The sequence below is a fragment of the Oncorhynchus tshawytscha genome, linkage group LG01, assembly GCF_018296145.1.
Source record: "Oncorhynchus tshawytscha isolate Ot180627B linkage group LG01, Otsh_v2.0, whole genome shotgun sequence".
NCBI lineage: Eukaryota > Metazoa > Chordata > Actinopteri > Salmoniformes > Salmonidae > Oncorhynchus > Oncorhynchus tshawytscha.
This window is the reverse complement of record NC_056429.1, coordinates 93,021,758-93,042,793: the sequence shown is the minus strand read 5'-3', so window position 1 is coordinate 93,042,793 and position 21,036 is coordinate 93,021,758. Positions and strand designations below refer to the sequence as shown.

General features: G+C 45.8%; 1 protein-coding gene across 1 annotated transcript in view; it reads right to left on the bottom strand.

Moving 5' to 3' along the window:
• Positions 1-3,652: 3,652 nt before the first annotated feature.
• LOC112255355 (potassium channel subfamily K member 12-like) overlaps positions 3,653-21,036 on the bottom strand; it is a 53,332-nt gene continuing 35,948 nt past the window's right edge. Inside the window, exons 2-4 of the mRNA XM_024428380.2 lie at positions 13,304-13,667; positions 6,074-6,221; positions 3,653-5,917 (exon numbers count right to left, since the gene is read on the bottom strand). Of these exons, the coding sequence (XP_024284148.1) occupies positions 5,522-5,917; positions 6,074-6,221; positions 13,304-13,667 (908 nt within the window). The 3' untranslated portion in view covers positions 3,653-5,521. The remainder of the gene's footprint in view (positions 5,918-6,073; positions 6,222-13,303; positions 13,668-21,036) is intronic.

Below are 21,036 nucleotides of genomic sequence, written 5' to 3'. Positions count from 1 at the left end.
ATTATTATTTGTGTGCTTGTTTGACATTTTTGCTGCACTGTAAGGAGCTAGTAACATAAGCAATTCGCTGCACCTGCTACAACATCTGATGAACTGTGTACTCAACCAAACACTTTGATTTGCTATATTTCCAGTCATGGTGTTATATGCACAGTGTGCTGGCTGACTGATAAGAAAGACAAACCTAGCAGGATGGTCGGAGAGGGTACGGTGTGTGTGTGACTGTGCTGAATGCAGAGATGGCAGAGCCTGCTAGCAGTAGTAGGCATTGGTGGACTAGAGAGAGAGCGATGCTAACGACAGATGCCAGATTGAGTTAAGCTCCTGGCTGTTCTGTGTATTTGGGAGGGTGTCTCTCTCTTTTTCTCTCTCTCTCCCCCATTATATCCAAACAGCAGTGTTCCATTTTCCTTTCTGTTCCTCATAGTGTGTACTTCCTATGACCTTCTCTACCCAAACAGTGCACTTATAGTAAAAGCTGTCTTTGAGACCATTAGCCTGAAAGATACAGGGTTTCATAATGACATCTGGGAGGTTTGACCTGTTGAGCATGTCTGTCTTTTCTCTATAGTGGATCAGAGTGCTCTTTGTCTCCAGAACAAAGACCAATTCTATGTCCCAAATGGAACCCTATTCCCAATGTAGTGCACTCTATGGGTCCTAGTCAAAAGTAGTGCACTATATAGGAAATAGGGTGTCATTTGGAATGCACTCAAAGACTCTCCCTCCTGAAGACAGAGCTGTCAGATGGACAGGACCTGGTATTCTGTTATCTCTCTTTTTCTTTCTCTGTCTCCTCCTCCCTCCTCAAGACTGTCAGATGGACAGTACCTGGTATTCTGTTCTCTTTCTTTCTCTCTTTCTCTCTTTTTCTCTTTCTCAGAAACAATGACAGTGAAGTGTGAGAATCCTTTTCGATGAAAGGCTACAAGACAAATGTTCCTCTTTAAGTGACTCTCCTTCTCCCAGAGTTTCTCCATTTAAAATGTTAAAGTATCTGTATAGAAGGTTACCCCAACTGGCGGCCCGCAGACCCAATTTTCACTGTTGGATATAAAAAACACCAGGAAATTAGCTCCAAGTGATTTTAATTTAAGAAATTGGCTCCGAAGTTTTCCCACGCATAACAGAGAGATACGACGTGATTGTATACAAATGTAAGTTTTAAAATGATTACGTTTTAGTCAAACATTATATCTGTTTGGGCTTCTTGCGGTCAATTTGTAGTCTACGAATGATTTGTAATTATGTTCCGGGCCCCCGACCATCAGCTCAAGGAAAAAGAATCAGCCCGCGGCTGAATCTAGTTGATGATCCCTGTTGTATAGGATCCACTTATTCACTACAGTAGCTACACCTTGGCTATGAGTCTCTTCTTCATTAGTCCTTTTACAGAAATACATCTTATTTCATGTTCACTGTAATTATCAGGTTGCACACTTTTAGCCTTTGTTCTTTTTCCTGTCTTTTTTCTCTTTCTTACAGGCAAGAGGAGGAGAGGAGGAGAAGAGGATGGGAGGGGGAGAAGAGGAGGAAGAGGAGAAGGAGAGGAGAAGCGGGGGACAGGAGAAGAGGAGGGGAAGAGGAGGAGAAGAGAAGGTGGGGAAGAGAAGGAGAGGATGAGAGGAGGAGGGGGAGGAGAAGAGGGGAAGAGAAGGAGAGGAGAAGAGGGGAACAGGAGAGGAGGAGGGGAGGAGGAGAAGAGAAGAGGGGAAGAGAAGGAGAGGAGAAGAGAGGAACAGGAGAGGAGGAGGGGGAGGAGAAGAGGGGAAGTGAAGGAGAGGAAGAGAAGGAGAGGAGAAGAGGGGAACAGGAGAAGAGGAGGGGAGGAGGAGAAGAGAAGAGGGGAAGAGAAGAAAGGGACTGGAGAAGAGGGGAAGAGAAGGAGAGGAGAAGAGGAACAGGAGAGGAGGAGGGGGAGGAGAAGAGGGGAAGAGAAGGAGAGGAAGAGAAGGAGAGGAGAAGAGGGGAACAGGAGAAGAGGAGGGGAGTAGGAGAAGAGAAGAGGGGAAGAGAAGAAAGGGACTGGAGAAGGGGAGGAGAAGAGGAGGAGAAGAGAAGGGGAGAAGAGGGGAAGTGAAGGAGAAGGGAAGAGGTGAACAGGAGAAGAGGAGGGGAGAGGAGGAGGAGAGGAGGATAAGAGGGGAACAGGAGGGGAGGAGGAGAAGAGAAGAGGGGAAAAGGAGAGGAGAAGAGGGGGACAGGAGGGGGAGAAGAGGAGAAGGAGAGGGGAACAGGAGAAGTGGAGGGGAAGAGAAGAGAAGAAGAGGGGAACAGGAGGAGGAGAGGAGGAGGAGAAGAGGGGAAGAGAAGGAGAGGAGAAGAGAGGAACGAGGAGAGGAGGAGGGGGAGGAGAAGAGGGGAAGTGAAGGAGAGGAAGAGAAGGAGAGGAGAAGAGGGGAACAGGAGAAGAGGAGGGGAGGAGGAGAAGAGAAGAGGGGAAGAGAAGAAAGGGACTGGAGAAGAGGGGAAGAGAAGGAGAGGAGAAGAGAGGAACAGGAGAGGAGGAGGGGGAGGAGAAGAGGGGAAGAGAAGGAGAGGAAGAGAAGGAGAGGAGAAGAGGGGAACAGGAGAAGAGGAGGGGAGGAGGAGAAGAGAAGAGGGGAAGAGAAGGAGAGGAAGAGAAGGAGAGGAGAAGAGGGGAACAGGTGAAGAGGAGGGGAGTAGGAGAAGAGAAGAGGGGAAGAGAAGAAAGGGACTGGAGAAGGGGAGGAGAAGAGGAGGAGAAGAGAAGGGGAGAAGAGGGGAAGTGAAGGAGAAGGGAAGAGGTGAACAGGAGAAGAGGAGGGGAGAGGAGGAGGAGAGGAGGATAAGAGGGGAACAGGAGGGGAGGAGGAGAAGAGAAGAGGGGAAAAGGAGAGGAGAAGAGGGGGACAGGAGGGGGAGAAGAGGAGAAGGAGAGGGGAACAGGAGAAGTGGAGGGGAAGAGAAGAGAAGAAGAGGGGAACAGGAGGAGGAGAGGAGGAGGAGAAGAGGGGAAGAGAAGGAGAGGAGAAGAGAGGAACAGGAGAGGAGGAGGGGGAGGAGAAGAGGGGAAGTGAATGAGAGGAAGAGAAGGAGAGGAGAAGAGGGGAACAGGAGAAGAGGAGGGGAGGAGGAGAAGAGAAGAGGGGAAGAGAAGAAAGGGACTGGAGAAGAGGGGAAGAGAAGGAGAGGAGAAGAGAGGAACAGAAGAGGAGGAGGGGGGAGGAGAAGAGGGGAAGAGAAGGAGAGGAGAAGAGAGGAACAGAAGAGGAGGAGGGGGGAGGAGAAGAGGGGAAGAGAAGGAGAGGAAGAGAAGGAGAGGAGAAGAGGGGAACAGGTGAAGAGGAGGGGAGGAGGAGAAGAGAAGAGGGGAAGAGAAGAAAGGGACTGGAGAAGGGTAGGAGAAGAGGAGGAGAAGAGAAGGGGAGAAGAGGGGAAGGGAAGAGGGGAACAGGAGAAGAGGAGGGGAGAGGAGGAGGAGAGGAGGATAAGAGGGGAACAGGAGGGGAGGAGGAGAAGAGAAGAGGGGAAAAGAAGGAGAGGAGAAGAGGGGGACATGAGGGGGAGAAGGGAGAAGAGGAGAAGGAGAGGGGAACAGGAGAAGTGGAGGGGAAGAGAAGAGAAGAGAAGAGAAGAGAAGAAGAGGGGAACAGGAGGAGGAGAGGAGGAGAGGAGTTCTAGCCTGCAGACATACATAAAGTAAGTAGAATGCTCTTTGACCTGAAACATGATCTGAGCTCCCTACCTCCCCTCTCCTCGCTGCACAAATCCATCTTGAGAAAAGGAAATGACTGTTTTTAGACCTGCACTCAGGCTCAGTTGCGGAATATCTTACTAGGAGCTCACTGAACTGACTGACATAACAGAGCTGGTCTGTAGGCTACATCACAGTACAGCAGTAGCATGAACCCCAAATGAAAACACGAGCCAGTCTGAATGATTTGTTTTACCCTTCCCGTTGGCCCTAAATTGGCAGATCTGAAGGGTTTGGATAGGTATCAACAGTGAAGTGTTGGAGCTTCCACCATATTGCTTCTACCTTACAGATTGTTAAACATCAAAGCGCTAGGGCCAGAGGGAAGGGTTGAGGGGTGATTAGGGGCGTGCTGAACCTGTCTCCTCTTCCCCAACAGAATCAGTCACCTGAGTTTAAGATTAGACTAGTATCAAGATGATTGCTTGAGACCATAGAAATATAATGATTTCTTGCTTGTACTTCCTCGCATGGGTACAATCCATATGGTCGCCGGCCCACCCATCACAGAACATTGACATGAATGGCTTGACTCTCCATTCAAGTCATTCTATTCATATAGTAGTTGAGACTAGGTTTGCCATCCCTACGGTTAATCTCTCTATGTTTCAGCTTCCATACTTCAGGACAGGTCTGTAAGGTTAGTCTCTATATGGTTCAGCTTCCATACTTCAGGACAGGTCTGTAAGGTTAGTCTCTCTATGGTTCAGCTTCCGTACTTCAGGACAGGTCTGTAAGGTTAGTCTCTCTATTGTTCAGCTTCCACACTTCAGGACAGGTCTGTAAGGTTAGTCTCTCTATTGTTCAGCTTCAATACTTCAGGTCAGGTCTGTAAGCTTAGTTTCTCTATGGTTCAGCTTCCATACTTCAGGACAGGTCTGTATGTGGATCTGATATGTAGATGAGTTCCTATTGTTCTCCACCATGAGACATGGAATGCATAGTTATACCATACAGAAATGACAGCTACAGTACCAACTCAACCTTTACATTCAAATCTACTTATAAATGTCATACTTATTGAAAAAGCTCAGAAGCAATAATGATGTAGCCTAATAATGATCACACAGAGTTGCCTCTTCCAGTACAGTACACTGTAGAAGTCAAAATGTATCAAGTCCTCAGAGGAGGAGTGCTGATCTAGGATCTATCTCACTTTCTGTCTCTCTGTATCTAAGACGCATGATACATACAGCCTCAGAGATCTACTCAGGTATGGCTAACTAATTACCCTGAAGAATACCACTGCTATATCAGTGAAAATGTTATCCGGTTGCTTTGAGTCAGAGAGCAAAATGTAAGGTTATAGCCTCATGGTATTTGCAAGTGTTTTGACCTTCCAAAGTTCAGTTACAAGAAGGTTACTTTCCTTCCCACAGTATCACTACAACTGTCCAGCATCATCATCTTTCATCATCATCATCATCATCATCATCACCCTCAATCATCACAGGATGTTGATTACATCCCTAAAAATGTCATGCATATCATCATGCTCTTCCAACGAAGGACCAGACATAATCAAGCATGACAAGAGTGATAGCAAGTATAGTTCATCACATGAAACCTTGCAGAATCTTTAAGCGCCTCTCTTTCTCTCCATCAGTATGTCTTCTTAAGCACATTTTCCTGCAGGGTTTTCTCCAGTGTGTCTCAACCTTTTCATTAAGACAAGCAGTCTATGGTCTTTACTCCTTGAGGGAGCGCTTAAATTAAGTCAGCTACTCATCTCTCGGACTGAAAGTCCCATCCCACAGACCAGTGCCTGTTCACGGACTAGAAGTGGAGAAACACTGCTCAGTTCTACCTGGAGTTGCTGGTCTCTGCCAGCCTGTTGTTCATGATCCCCAGAGCGCCCACTCCTCCAGAGAACCCGTTATGTCTCGAGCCGCCGCACACCGTCCTGGGATAACCGTTAGCGGACTCTGATAACTGCTTCTGCATGAGTGCCAGTGAGACCTTATTTGAGGCCGTCAGGTCCTTCATTGAAATCATCTCTCCCGAGAGTCTGCGTCCTCCTCCCTCCATGTCGCTTTCGCAGGGTCCCGAATCCCCTGAGTCCGGCGTGCGTTTGATTCGGAAGCGACCTTTACGGATCCTCGAACCAGGCCGGATGGCATTGCGGCGACCCAATGGGAAAGAGTTGGACTTGATTTTACACCGCTGGCAGCATAAGTTCTGAAGCATCCAGTTGAGCACCTGAATGAAAGAAGCATGGAGGGAATTTGATTAGACATTTAAAATACAGATAGAGTTGCCTGAGCCATTTGAGTACAACAATGCATACATACAAAATGACGGAGGATTAAAAATACAATATTGTCGACAGACTCATTTCCAATGTTCAACATCTACCTGTTTGATGACGATGGAGATGACGTTGAACAGAGAGTAGATGCAACACACGCCCATAAGGATGAACAGGCAGTTGGCTAGACGGTACAGTGGCTGGTACTCATAGTCTGCTCTCTGGCTCGACACCAGGTCCCCAAAGCCGATGGTACTGGAGGAGGAGGAGGAAGAAAAAGAAGAAGAGTGACTTTATTGCCTGTATTTATCCCCCTGAGACTAGGGTTCAGAATCCCAGTAACTTTCCCCAAATTCCCCAGTTTTCCAGATGTCCTGTTGGAGGATTTCTTACTTATTACCTCCTAATTCCAGGAATCGGTAGCACTTTATGACAACTCCACTTAATAAAGCATCGATAATGGATTATTAAAGAGTTTATTATTAATTGATGAATCATTACTCCATTCATAAGATGTTTAATATATGTCTTTATTAAACCATTTCCTAATCATTAGTTAAAACCTTTTGTGATTAGAGGGCAGTATTTTCAGTTTTGGAAAAATAATGTTCCCGTAGTAAACGGGATATTTTGTCAGGACAAGATGCTAGAATATGCATATAATTGACAGATTAGGATAGAAAACACTCTAAAGTTTCCAAAACTGTAAAAAATATTGTCTGTGAGTATAACAGAACTGATGTTGCAGGCGAAAGCCTGAGAAAAATCCAATCCGGAAGTGCCTCATGTTTTGAAAGCGTTGCGTTCCACTGCGTCCCTATTGAGCAGTGAATGGGCTATCAACCAGATTACTTTTTCTCCGTATTCCCCAAGGTGTCTACAGCATTGTGACATAGTGTTACGCATTTATGTTGAAGATTACCCGTAAGCGGCTACATTGCACAAGTGGTCACCTGAGTGATTCTCGCGTAAAATACAGAGGTAGCCATTATTCCAATCGGTCCTACTGAAAAACGAATTGTCCCGGTGGATATATTATCGAATAGATATTTGAAAAACACCTTGAGGATTGATTATAAACAACGTTTGCCATGTTTCTGTCGATATTATGGAGCTAATTTGGAATATTTTTGGGCATTTTCCTGACTGCAATTTCCGGGCGATTTCTCAGCCAAACGTGAAGAACAAACTGAGCTATTTCGCCTACAAAAATAATCTTTTTGGATAAAAGGAACATTGGCTATCTAACTGGGAGTCTCGTGAGTGAAAACATCCGAAGCTCATCAAAGGTAAACGATTTAATTTGATTGCTTTTCTGATTTCCGTGACCAAGTTACCTGCTGCTAGCTGGACAAAATGCTATGCTATGCTAGGCTATCGATAAACTTACACAAATGCTTGTCTAGCTTTGGCTGTAAAGCATATTTTGAAAATCTGAGATGACAGGGTGATTAACAAAAGGCTAAGCTATGTCTCAATATATTTCACTTGTGATTTTCATGAATAGGAATATTTTCTAGGAACATTTATGTCCGTTGCGTTATGCTAATAAGTGTCAGTCGATGATTACGCTCCCTCATGCGGGACGGGGAGTCACTAGAGGTTTTTAAGTATTTTTGCGTGGCCTCATCTAAAGTGTGGGCTCTTTATACTTTATAAATACTTTATAAATGTTTTGTGTGACCAATGTAATTGTTCACTAAAATATGGACATGCTCCTTATGTCCCCTAGAACACAGAGGATGTTTAAGTTAAGAAAAGTTAAGAAAATATATAGAAAATGTGCATTTATTGGAAGTGAGTTTTCTACTGAAACTAAAGTGAGTGTAAACAGTCACACTTTTGTACTAGTACCTTCAGACACTCTAGCCTCTTGAAACTAGGGGGCACTATTTTTATTTTTGGAAAAATGATGTTCCCAAAGTAAACCACCTATTTCTCAGGACCAGATGCTAGAATATGCATATAATTGACAGCTTAGGATAGAAAACACTCTAAAGATTCCAAAACTGTAAAAATATTGTCTGTGAGTATAACAGAACTGATATTGTAGGCGAAATCCTGAGAAGAATCCAATCAGGAACTGACTCTTATTTTGAATCCCCTGTCTTTCTATGCATCCCTATTGCCCATTGAAAGGGATATCAACCAGATTCCTTTTTCTGTGGCTTCCCTAATGTGTCTACAGCCTTTAGACGTAGTTTCAGGCCTTTATTTTGAAGAATGAGCATAAACGACAACATCACGTAAGTGGCCAGCTGAGGGCTCTCAGAGTGATTCTTGCGTAAAAGACAGAGGTAGTCATTTTTCCTCTCGCTCCTACTGAAAAGCCAATTGTCTCGGTTGATATATTATCTAATAGATATTTGAAAAACACCTGAAGGATTGATTACAAAAACGTTTGCCATGTTTCTGTCGATATTATAGACATAATTTGGATTTTTTTTCAGCGTTGTTGTGACCGCTATTTCCTGTGGATTTCTCAACATAATGTGACCAACAAAAGGAGGTATTTGGGTATAAAAATATTTTTTATGGAACAAAAGGAACATTTTCTGTTTAACTGGGAGTCTCGTCAGTGAAAACATCCGAAGATCATCAAAGGTAAACGGTTCATTTAATTGCTTTTCTGATTTTCGTGACCAAGCTTCCTGCTGCTAGCTGGACATAATGCTATGCTAGGCTATCGAAAAACTTACACAAACGCTTGTCTTGCTTTGGCTATAAAGCATAATTTCAAAATCTGAGATGACAGGGTGATTAATATAAGGCTAAACTGTGTTTCACTATATTTCACTTGTGATTTCATGAATATGAATATTTTCTAGTAATATTTTTTGACCGTTGTGCTATGCTAATTAGTGTAGTTGATGACAATTCTCCCTCAGACAATCGCATGGTATGCTTTCGCTGTAATGCCTATTGTAAATCGGACAATGCAGTTAGATTAACAAGAATTTAAGCATTTAAATGATACAAGATTCTTGTATGTTAATGAATGTTTAATATTACGATTATTTATTTGAATTGCGCACCCTCCTAGCAGGACACCTATCCCTAAGAAGTCATACTACAGATTTTCAATTGGATTGAGGTCTGGGCTTTGACTAGGCCATTCCAAGACTGTCCCAGTGTCAAATCTCTGGAAGACTGAAACAGATTTCCCTCAAGAATTTCCCTGTATTTAGCGCCATCCATCATTCCTTCAGTTCTGACCAGTCTCCCAGTCCCTGCCGATGACAAACATCCCCATAGCATGATGCTGCCACCATCATGCTTCACTGTGGGGATGGTGTTCTCTGGGTGATGAGATGTGTTGGAGAAGAGGAGGACCAATGCGCAGCGTGGTAAGTGTCCATATTGATCATTTATTATCACGAGAACACTAAACAAAATAACAAAGGAGAATGAACGAAACGAAACAGTCCTGTCTGGTGTAGACACAAAACAGAAAACAATCACCCACAACTCAAGGGTGAAAAACAGGCTACCTAAGTATGGTTCTCAATCAGGGACAACGATTGACAGCTGCCTCTGATTGAGAACCATACCAGGCCAAACACATAAATACCAAGTCATAGAAAAACTAACAGACAACCCACCCAACTCACGCCCTGACCATACTAAAAGAAAGACATAACAAAAGAACTAAGGTCAGAACGTGACAGTACCCTCCCCAAAGGTGCGGACTCCGGCCGCAAAACCTAAACCTATAGGGGAGGGTCTGGGTGGGTGTCTGTCTGCGGTGGCGGCTCTGGCGCGGGACGTGGACCCCACTCCACCATAGTCTTTGTCCACCTTTTAACCCGCCTCCGTGGCCTCTTTAGGTCAGCGACCCTCGCCGCCGACCTCGGACTGGGGACCCTAGCAATGGGTCCCGAATCGACGGGAGATTCCGGCAGCACTGGACAGGCGGCAGACTCCGGCAGCTCCGGAGTGAAGGGTGATTCCGGCAAACCTGGAGTAACGGACGGCTCTGGCAGCTCCTGACTGACCGGCGGCTCTGGCTGCTCCTGACTGGCGGGCGACTCTGGCTGCTCCTGACTGGCGGGCGACTCTGGCTGCTCCTGACTGGCGGGCGAATCTGGCTGCTCCTGACTGGCGGGCGACTCTGGCTGCTCCTGACTGGCGGGAGACTCTGGCTGCTCCTGACTGGCGGGAGACTCTGGCTGCTCCTGACTGGCGGGAGACTCTGGCAGCTCCTGACTGGCGGGAGACTCTGGCAGCTCCTGACTGACGGGAGACTCTGGCAGCTCAGGACAGACGGGAGACTCTGGCAGCTCAGGACAGACAGGAGACTCTGGCAGCTCAGGACAGACGGGAGACTCTGGCAGCTCAGGACAGACGGGAGACTCTGGCAGCGCTGGACAGACGGGAGACTCTGGCAGCGCTGGACAGGAGGAAGACTCTGGCAGCGCTGAGCAGGCGGGAGCACCTGTAGGGAGGAGACGGAGAGACAGCCTGGTGCGGGGGGCTGCCACCGGAGGGCTTGTGCGTGGAGGTGGCACCGGATAGACCGGACCGTGAAGGCGCACTGGAGCTCTCGAGCACCAAGCCTGCCCAACCCTACCTGGCTGAATGCTCCCCGTAGGCAGGCCATCACGGCGAGGTGGAATAGCCTGCACTGGGCTGTGCTGGCGAACCGGGGACACCATGCGTAGGGCTGGTGCCATGTACCCCGGCCTGAGGAGATGCACTGGAGACCAGATGCGCTGAGCCGGCTTCATGGCACCTGGCTCGATGCCCACTCTAGCCCGGCCGATACGAGGCGCTGCTATGTACCGCACCGGGCTATGCCTGCGCACCGGGGACACCGTGCGCCTTACGGCATAACACGGTGCCTGCCCGGTCCCCCTCTCTCCACAGTAAGCACGGGGAGTTGGCTCAGGTCTCCTACCTGACTTAGCCACACTCCCTGTATGCCCCCCCAATACATTTTTGGGGCTGCCTCTCGGGCTTCCAACCGGGCTGCCGTGCTGCCTCCTCATACCACCGCCTCTCGTCTTTCGCTGCCTCCAGCTCTGCCTTGGGGCGGCGATATTCTTCCGGCTGTGCCTAGGGTCTCTTGCCATCCAAGATCCCCTCCCATGTCCAGCAGTCTGGAGATCGCTGCTGCTGCTGCTGCCCGTTACCACGCTGCTTGGTCCTTTGGTGGTGGGTGATTCTGTAACGGTCGTCGTATGAAGGAGAAGAGGAGGACCAATGCGCAGCGTGGTAAGTGTCCATATTGATCATTTATTATCACGAGAACACTAAACAAAATAACAAAGGAGAATGAACGAAACGAAACAGTCCTGTCTGGTGTAGACACAAAACAGAAAACAATCACCCACAACTCAAGGGTGAAAAACAGGCTACCCAAGTATGGTTCTCAATCAGGGACAACGATTGACAGCTGCCTCTGATTGAGAACCATACCAGGCCAAACACAGAAATACCAAATCATAGAAAAACTAACAGAGACAACCCACCCAACTCACACCCTGACCATACTAAAACAAAGACATAACAAAAGAACTAAGGTCAGAACGTGACACATATTCTTTCAATTTTTTCACAACGGATTTAATGGTGCTCTGTGTGATGTTCAAATTTTCTGATATTTTTTAATAACCCAACCCTGATCTTTACTTCTCCACAACTTTGTCCCTGACCTGTTTGGAGAGCTCCTTGGTCTTCATGGTGCCGCTTGCTTGGTGGTGCCCCTTGCTGAGTGGTGTTGCAGACTCTGGGGCCTTTCAGAACAGGTGTATATATACTGAGATCATGTGCCAGATCATGTGACACTTAGATTGCACACAGGTAGACTTTATTTAACTAATTATGTAACTTCTGAAGGTAATTGGTTGTACCAGATCTTATTTAGGGGATTCATAGCAAAGAGGGTGAAAACATATGCGTTGCACACACCACTTGTGTGGTTTTAATTTTTAATCATTTTTTGAAACAAGTAATTTTTTTTCATTTCACTTCACCAATTTGGACCATTCTGTGTATATCCATTACATGAAATCCAAATAAAATTCCATTTAAATTACAGGTTGTAATGCAACAAATTGTCTAATAAAAATCATGAGCTGGCGCACACTCCATATGTATAACCTCCCAGTAATTTATTGGGTAAAAAAAAACTTTAGTCAGCACCTCTACATTAAAATAATTTTCTCTGGGTGTGCTGCAGCTCATGATTTTATTAGAAAATATTTTTAGTTTAACATTCTGTGCATTTGTGATTATTCTTTAACCGTTGATATGTTCTAGGGTCTAAGTGTGACTGTTACATTCACTTTAGTTTCAGTAGAAAACTCACTTCCAAAAAATGCACATTTTCTATATATTTTCTTAACTTAACATCCTCTGTGTTCTAGGGGACATTTTGAGACCTAGTGCGTAATGGGACAAGAACATCCATGCCAGCCAAACCTTCCCCTAACTCGGATGACGCTGGGCCAATTGTGCACCGCCCCATGGGTCTTCCGGTCAGGGCCGGCTGCGACAGAGCCTGGACATGAACCCAGAATCTCTAGTGGCCCAGACCACTGTGCCACATGGGTGGCTCATTTTAAGGAGCATCAGGTACTGCTGGAATGTCCATCTTTTGGTGAGAAATTACACTGTTCACTCGAGACATTTATATTTATAAATTATAAATAGCTCACACTTTAGATGAGGCTACGCAAAAATACTTGAATAACGATTAGGAAATGGTTTATAAGGACCTATATTAAATATCTTATGAATGATCTTATAAATCATTATTAAATACTTTAAATGTGGTTTACAAATGTGTGAATAACTAGGTTACTATCACTTACAAATGTGTGAATAACTAGGTTACTATCACTTACAAATGTGTGAATAACTAGGTTACTATCACTTACAAATGTGTGAATAACTAGGTTACTATCACTTACAAATGTGTGAATAACTAGGTTACTATCACTTACAAATGTGTGAATAACTAGGTTACTATCACTTACAAATGTGTGAATAACTAGGTTACTATCACTTACAAATGTGAAAGTAATGATTAATAACGATTTAGTGATAAATTATAAATCCTTCATTATGTGGAGTTATTATAAAGTTCTACACAGGAATCTTCCAACCGGGATTTCTGGAAAACCAGATAAGTTTAGGGAAGAGACATACACATACACACACAAAAGAAGAGGTTGAAGAACAGGGCCAGCCACAGTGCAGTGCCTTGATCAAGGGAAAAACGACACGATAGTTACTCTACCCATTAGATTTTCCCTTCAGTCAGACTCAAGATTCGTAAAGAGAACCCTCCAGCCAGTTACTGTCTGGCCCACCTCTCCGAGCTCCGACCTTACCTGAATGTGACGAAGCAGAAGTAGAGTGAGTCGAGGTAGGCCCATCCCTCCACGGGGGTGTACATGGCCGAGGCGCAGCAGGAGATGATGATGGCGGATAGCCCCAGGATCAACATGACGTGGTAGACAGACGGCTTCCACCCCGGGAAAGAACACGCTGAGAAGTCATGGCGGATACCCGGCGGGAGGAGGCCGGAGTTCCGAATGCGCCGTTCCCTCACGGCCTTCATGACCACAGCCAGGAGGGTGATAATGCGTTCCAGGAAGAGGTTAAAGAACAAGATGGTGGCTGCGCAGCCGAGGAGACCGTAGAAGATCAGGAACACCTTCCCTGCTACCGTCACTGGAGTGGACATCCCGAAACCTACAGGTGGCGACAGAGAGATGGGGTTAGGGTAATGGATTGCTTAATTGATTGAGTGGTTGATTGATTGACTGGATGATTGGTTGATTGATTGATGAAAGAAGATTATACTACTGAAGGCCTAGAGGAAGGCATTTTACATACCACAATGTAAGTCTGTTTGTCTGTTGCAAATCATTCTCAGGTCATTGCAGGTATCTGAATGCCTAATTTCCTTCTTCTGTGGTAGACACTAAGGCTGCATTTACACAGTCCGCCCAATTCTGATATGTTTTTCAGTAATTGGTCTTTTGACCAATCAGATCAGCTCAAAAAAATCTGATGTGTAAAGATAGGATTTGGGCTCCATGTGTAAATGCAACCCAAGTGAGTGGGGTAAGATGTTTTAGACTCTACTCCGTACATACCAGCATGTATATTAACAGCACTGTACCAGCATTGGATGAGTTAAATAAAGTGAGTGATATTTTGCAACTGAAATATCTGGCAACATTCTATTAGCATTAGACGTGGCACATCTTTCTACTTCCTCTGAACTTCCTCTGAACTTCCTCAGAAGACAAGGCCATCAGTATTTGGGAGGGTGTGTGAGTAACACAGTAATGAAGCTAAGCTCTGTAAATTATTGACATTTCTGCTGTAGATGCATGATCTGGCCCTTTGTTCCGTCAACTCATTTCCTGTTCAAGTTGGTGTTAAAGATAAGTGGAGAAGTTGTGAGAGGTGACGAAAGATGAGGATTAGATGTGTGTGTGTGTGTGTGTGGCATTTGTTGAGTTATATAGGAACAAAACAAGGACACTTCCTATGTTGGGAAGTCAGAGGTCAGAGACAGACTTTACAGCTGACACACATCTATGCTCACCAGCCAAAGTGTATAGTAGTTGTGGCCACTCAATTCTATCTGTCTGTACATATTGTAACTGATTGGATAAGTGATTGTTGTGGTGTATTCTGTCAAGCAAAAAACAAAGTGCAAGGAGATTTCTGTTTCAAGGTGAAATAATTTTTTCATCGTTTTCTTTTTTGTCTGCGTCCCAAATGGCACCCTATTTTCTAAATCGTCTCTGGTCAAAAGTAGTGCAATATATAGGCAATAGGGTACCATTTTTGGGTACTATTTCTTTCTACACAGGGCTTAGTAGCTGTTCCATCCCTTTAATAACTACAGTAATAAATGATACTAATGTGATGAGCTCCCTTTATGACTCACAATGTTATATTTACCTCATCGTTCAAATTGGAAACCACTCAAATATGATCGTTATTAATAGAGCAAACACACACTCATGGAAAAAGGCAGAAACAAACACATATCCACACACACACACACACACACACACACACACACACACACACACACACACACACACACACACACACACACACACACACACACACACACATACGACACGCACACAACCACTGACATGTTCCCCTCTACCATCAGTCCAGTGCAGTGGAGATAGAGAGAAAAATAGCTCACACACGTATCACATGTTATTAGTCACATGAGCTGAATACAACAGGTGTAGTAGACCTTACAGTGAAATGCTTACTTACAAGCCCTTAACCAACAATGCAGTTTTAAGACAATACCCTCCAAAAAGTAAGAGATATGAATAACAAGTAATTAAAGAGCAGCCGTAAATAATAATAGAGGGGCTATATTCAGGGGGTACCGGTACAGAGCCAATGTGCGGGGGCACCGGTGTCGAGATAATTGAGGTAATATACAAGCCTTTCGCTACACTCGCATTAACATCTGCTAACCAGGTGTATGTGACCAACAAAATGTGATTTGATTTGATGTACATACAGGCAATAAAGTTATTAAAGTGACTAAGCATAGATAATAACAAGGTAGAAGCAGAGGGTTTGGGGGGGGTAATGCAAATAGTCTGGGTTGCCATTTGATTAGCTGTCCAGGAGTCTTATGGCTTGGAGGTAGAAGCTGTTTAGAAGCCTCTTGGACCTAGACTTGGCGCTCCGGAACAACTTGCCGTGCGGTAGCAGAGAGAAAAGTCTATGACTTGGGTGGCTGGAGTCCTTGACTCCAGATGCATGGAGAAAAGCTGTACTGCTTTGAAAATAAACTCTAGCACACTGATGATCTTTATGCTTCGCAAAAAGTAGTGGAGTTCCACAGGGCAGTGGTGTGGTTGTAGTAGTGGAGTTCCACACAACAGTGGTGTGGTTGTAGCAGTGGAGTTCTACAGGACAGTGGTGTGGTTGTAGTAGTGGAGTTCTACAGGACAGTGGTGTGGTTGTAGTAGTGGAGTATAGGACAGTGGTGTGGTTGTAGTCTTGGAGTAGTGGAGTTCTACAGGACAGTGGTGTGGTTGTAGTAGTGGAGTTCTACAGGACAGTGGTGTGGTTGTAGTAGTGGAGTTATATAGGACAGTGGTGTGGTTGTAGTAGTGGAGTTATATAGGACAGTGGTGTGGTTGTAGTCTGTGGAGTTCTACAGGACAGTGGTGTGGTTGTAGTAGTGGAGTTCTACAGGACAGTGGTGTGGTTGTAGTAGTGGAGTTCTACAGGACAGTGGTGTGGTTGTAGTAGTGGAGTTCCACACAACAGTGGTGTGGTTGTAGCAGTGGAGTTCTACAGGACAGTGGTGTGGTTGTAGTAGTGGAGTTCTACAGGACAGTGGTGTGGTTGTAGTAGTGGAGTTCTACAGGACAGTGGTGTGGTTGTAGTAGTGGAGTTCTACAGGACAGTGGTGTGGTTGTAGTAGTGGAGTTATATAGGACAGTGGTGTGGTTGTAGTTGTGGAGTTCTACAGGACAGTGGTGTGGTTGTAGTAGTGGAGATCTACAGGACAGTGGTGTGGTTGTAGTCGTGGAGATCTACAGGACAGTGGTGTGGTTGTAGTAGTGGAGTTCCACACAACAGTGGTGTGGTTGTAGCAGTGGAGTTCTACAGGACAGTGGTGTGGTTGTAGTAGTGGAGTTCTACAGGACAGTGGTGTGGTTGTAGTAGTGGAGTTCTACAGGACAGTGGTGTGGTTGTAGTAGTGGAGTTATATAGGACAGTGGTGTGGTTGTAGTAGTGGAGTTATATAGGACAGTGGTGTGGTTGTAGTTGTGGAGATCTACAGGACAGTGGTGTGGTTGTAATTGTGGAGATCTACAGGACAGTGGTGTGGTTGTAGTAGTGGAGTTCCACACAACAGTGGTGTGGTTGTAGCAGTGGAGTTCTACAGGACAGTGGTGTGGTTGTAGTAGTGGAGTTCTACAGGACAGTGTTGTGGTTGTAGTAGTGGAGTTCTACAGGACAGTGGTGTGGTTGTAGTAGTGGAGTTCTACAGGACAGTGGTGTGGTTGCAGTAGTGGAGTTCTACAGGACAGTGGTGTGGTTGTAGTAGTGGAGTTCTATAGGACAGTGGTGTGGTTGTAGTAGTGGAGTTCTAGAGGACAGTGGTGTGGTTGTAGTAGTGGAGTTCTACAGGACAGTGGTGTGGTTGTAGTAGTGGAGTTCTAGAGGACAGTGGTGTGGTTGTAGTAGTGGAGTTCTACAGGACAGTGGTGTGGTTGTAGTAGTGGAGTTCTATAGGACAGTGGTGTGGTTGTAGTAGTGGAGTTCTAGAGGACAGTGGTGTGGTTGTAGTAGTGGAGTTCTACAGGACAGTGGTGTGGTTGTAGTAGTGGAGTTCTATAGGACAGTGGTGTGGTTGTAGTAGTGGAGTTCTAGAGGACAGTGGTGTGGTTGTAGTAGTGGAGTTCTATAGGACAGTGGTGTGGTTGTAGTAGTGGAGTTCTACAGGACAGTGGTGTGGTTGTAGTAGTGGAGTTCTACAGGACAGTGGTGTGGTTGTAGTAGTGGAGTTCTAGAGGACAGTGGTGTGGTTGTAGTAGTGGAGTTCTACAGGACAGTGGTGTGGTTGTGAACTGAGGGAAGAGGGTGAGTTGCTAGAGAGTAGAGGGGCAGCCCAAATTAAAAGATTCAATGAAGACATGTCTGAGTGTCTCAGTGTTTCGTTGTTAATTAATTGTCTCTCTCCTCCTGGACCTGAAGAAGCTCCAAAGGAAACCAGATTAAATCTCTCCTTCCCTTTTGTTCCAGCTGTCATTACTAACTAATTGACCTGAGAGAGGAGAATAGCCTCTCTATGGCATTGATTCAGGATGCGTCCCGAATGGCAGACTATTCCCTATATGGTGCATGCACTATGGTCTCGTGTGGCTCAGTTGGTAGAGCATGGCGCTTGCAGGGTTTTGGTTTCGATTCCCACGGGGGACCAGTACAAAAATGTATGCAAACGAAAATGTAAGTCGTTCTGGATAAGAGCATCTGCTAAATAGGAAGGGACGTCAGGTAGCCTAGTGGTTAGAGCGTTGGACTAGTAACCGAAAGGTTGCAAGATCGAATCCCCTGGCAAACAAGGTAAAAATATGTTGTTCTGCCCCTGAACAAGGGAGTTTAACCCACTGTTCCTAGGACGTCAATGAAAATAAGAATTTGTTCTTAACTGATTTGCCTAGTTAAATAAAGGTGAAAAATAAAAAAAATACTAAAATCTAAAAACTATTGGCCCTGATTAGAAAGTAGTGCACTATATAGGGAATAGGGGGTGCTGTTTCAGAGCCATTATTCCAGGCCATGGTATCAAGATTCATTAGATGGCTGTTCTTGCTCTGTTGGATGATAGCTGATCTGTCCTTGCTCTGTTGGATGATAGCTGAACTTTCCTTGCTCTATTGGATGATAGCTGATCTTTCCTTGCTCTGTTGGATGATAGCTGATCTTGCTCTGTTGGATGATAGCTGATCTTTCCTTGCTCTGTTGGATGATGGCTGATCTTGCTCTGTTGAATGATAGCTGATCTTTCCTTGCTCTGTTGGATGATAGCTGATCTTTCCTTGCTCTGTTGGATGATAGCTGAACTTTCCTTGCTCTGTTGGATGATAGCTGATCTTTCCTTACTCTGTTGGATGATAGCTGACCTTTCCTTGCTCTGTTGGATGATAGCTGATCGTTCCTTGCTCTGTTGGATGATGGCTGATCTTGCTCTGTTGAATGATAGCTGATCTTTCCTTGCTCTGTTTGATGATGGCTGATCTTTGCTTGCTCTGTTGGATGATGGCTGATCTTGCTCTGTTGGATGATGGCTGATCTTTGCTTGCTCTGTTGGATGATGGCTGATCTTGCTCTGTTGGGTGATTTGGCACATGCTGAATTTTACAGAGAGAGTGTTTTTAGAGACAGGTGGGACTTTTTTTTGCAGAAAGTACAGATTGGCACATCAGATATTGTTTCCCAGAACCAGTTTTATAGGATCTTTGCGAGGATTTAAAACCTACTTTAAAAAGGGAAAGACATGCAATTCCGGTGAACATCCAAGTGCTATCCACCCTCAGGTTTTTATTAAAGGTCACTTTCACTGGGCCTTTAATAGTCCTGTATTAGTGGACTGATATAGCAGTCTGCAGCCCCAGCATGGGCAAAAAGATTTGTCCAGGTCCCCGGCCGATCAACAAAACATTCTCAGCCCTTCCAACCCCACACTTTTGCCCTCAGAACAGCCTCAATTCGTTGGGGCATGGACCCTACAAGATGTCTTAAGCGTTCCACAGGGATGCTGGACCATGTTGACTCCAATGCTTCCCACAGGTGTGTCAAGTTGGCTGGATGTAATTTGGGTGGTGGACCATTCGTGAAAGACGGGAAACTGTTGAGCGTGAAAAACCCAGTAGCGTTGCAGTTCTTGACACACTCAAACCGGTGCGCCTGGCACCCAATACCATACCCCATTCAAAGACACTTCAATCTTTTGTCTTACCCATTCACCCTCTGAATGGCGCACATCCACAATCCATGTCTCAGTTGTATCAAGGCTTACAAATCCTTATTTAACCTGTCCCCTCCCCTTCATCTACATATTTGAAGTGGATTTAACAAGTGACATCAATAAGTGATCATAGCTTCACCTGGTCAGTCTATGGTATAGAAAGAGCAGGTGTTCTTAATGTTTTGTTTACAAAAGTCTGACAACAATTGATATTTATCAATGGTTATTGACACACACAGGTTGAATCAACGTTGTTTCCACGTCATTTCATTGAAATTACGTTGAACTATCGTGGAATAGACGTTGAATTGACGTCAGTGTCCACTGGGTTACCCCTTGTCGTTCTGAAGGAGTTCCAACTTGTCCCCAACAGAAATGAACAGCTCTCATTGCGCCCCAATTACATATCAGCACATCTCATTAAACGGAGTAGGACAGGCAGGCAGGCAGGCAGGCAGGCTCCACGAGGCAGAAACGCACTTCCCCTAGCTCTGGGACAGTGCTGGTCAGAAACACACTTCCCCAATCTCTGGGACAGTGCTGGTCAGAAACACACTTCCCCAATCTCTGGGACAGTGCTGGTCAGAAACACACTTCCCCAATCTCTGGGACAGTGCTGGTCAGAAACACACTTCCCCAATCTCTGGGACAGTGCTGGTCAGAAACACACTCCCCCAAGCTCTGGGACAGTGCTGGTCAGAAACACACTTCACCAAGCTCTGGGACAGTGCTGGTCAGAAACACACTTCCCCAAGCTTTGGGACAGTGCTGGTCAGAAACACACTTCCCCAAGCTCTGGGACAGTGCTGGTCAGAAACACACTCCCCCAAGCTCTGGGACAGTGCTGGTCAGAAACACACTCCCCCAAGCTCTGGGACAGTGCTGGTCAGAAACACACTTCCCCAAGCTCTGGGACAGTGCTGGTCAGAAACACACTTCCCCAAGCTCTGGGCCAGTGCTGGTCAGAAACGCACTTCCCCAAGCTCTGGGACAGTGCTGGTCAGAAACACACTTCCACAAGCTCTGGGACAGTGCTGGTCAGAAACACACTCCCCCAAGCTCTGGGACAGTGCTGGTCAGAAACACACTCCCCAAGCTCTGGGACAGTGCTGGTCAGAAACACACTTCCCCAAGCTCTGGGACAGTGCTGGTCAGAAACACACTTCCCCAAGCTCTGGGCCAGTGCTGGTCAGAAACGCACTTCCCCAAGCTCTGGGACAGTGTTGGTCAGAAACACACTTCCACAAGCTCTGGGACAGTGCTGGTCAGAAACACACTTCCCCAAGCTCTGGGACAGTGCTGGTCAGAAACACACTTCCCCAAGCTCTGGGACAGTGTTGGTCAGACACACACTTCCCCAAGCTCTGGGACAGTGTTGGTCAGAAACACTCTTCCCCAAGCTCTGGGACAGTGCTGGTCAGAAACACACTTCCCCAAGCTCTGGGACAGTGCTGGTCAGAAAGACACTCTCCCCAAGCTCTGGGACAGTGTTGGTCAGAAACACACTTCCACAAGCTCTGGGACAGTGTTGGTCAGAAACACACTTCCACAAGCTCTGGGACAGTGCTGGTCAGAAAC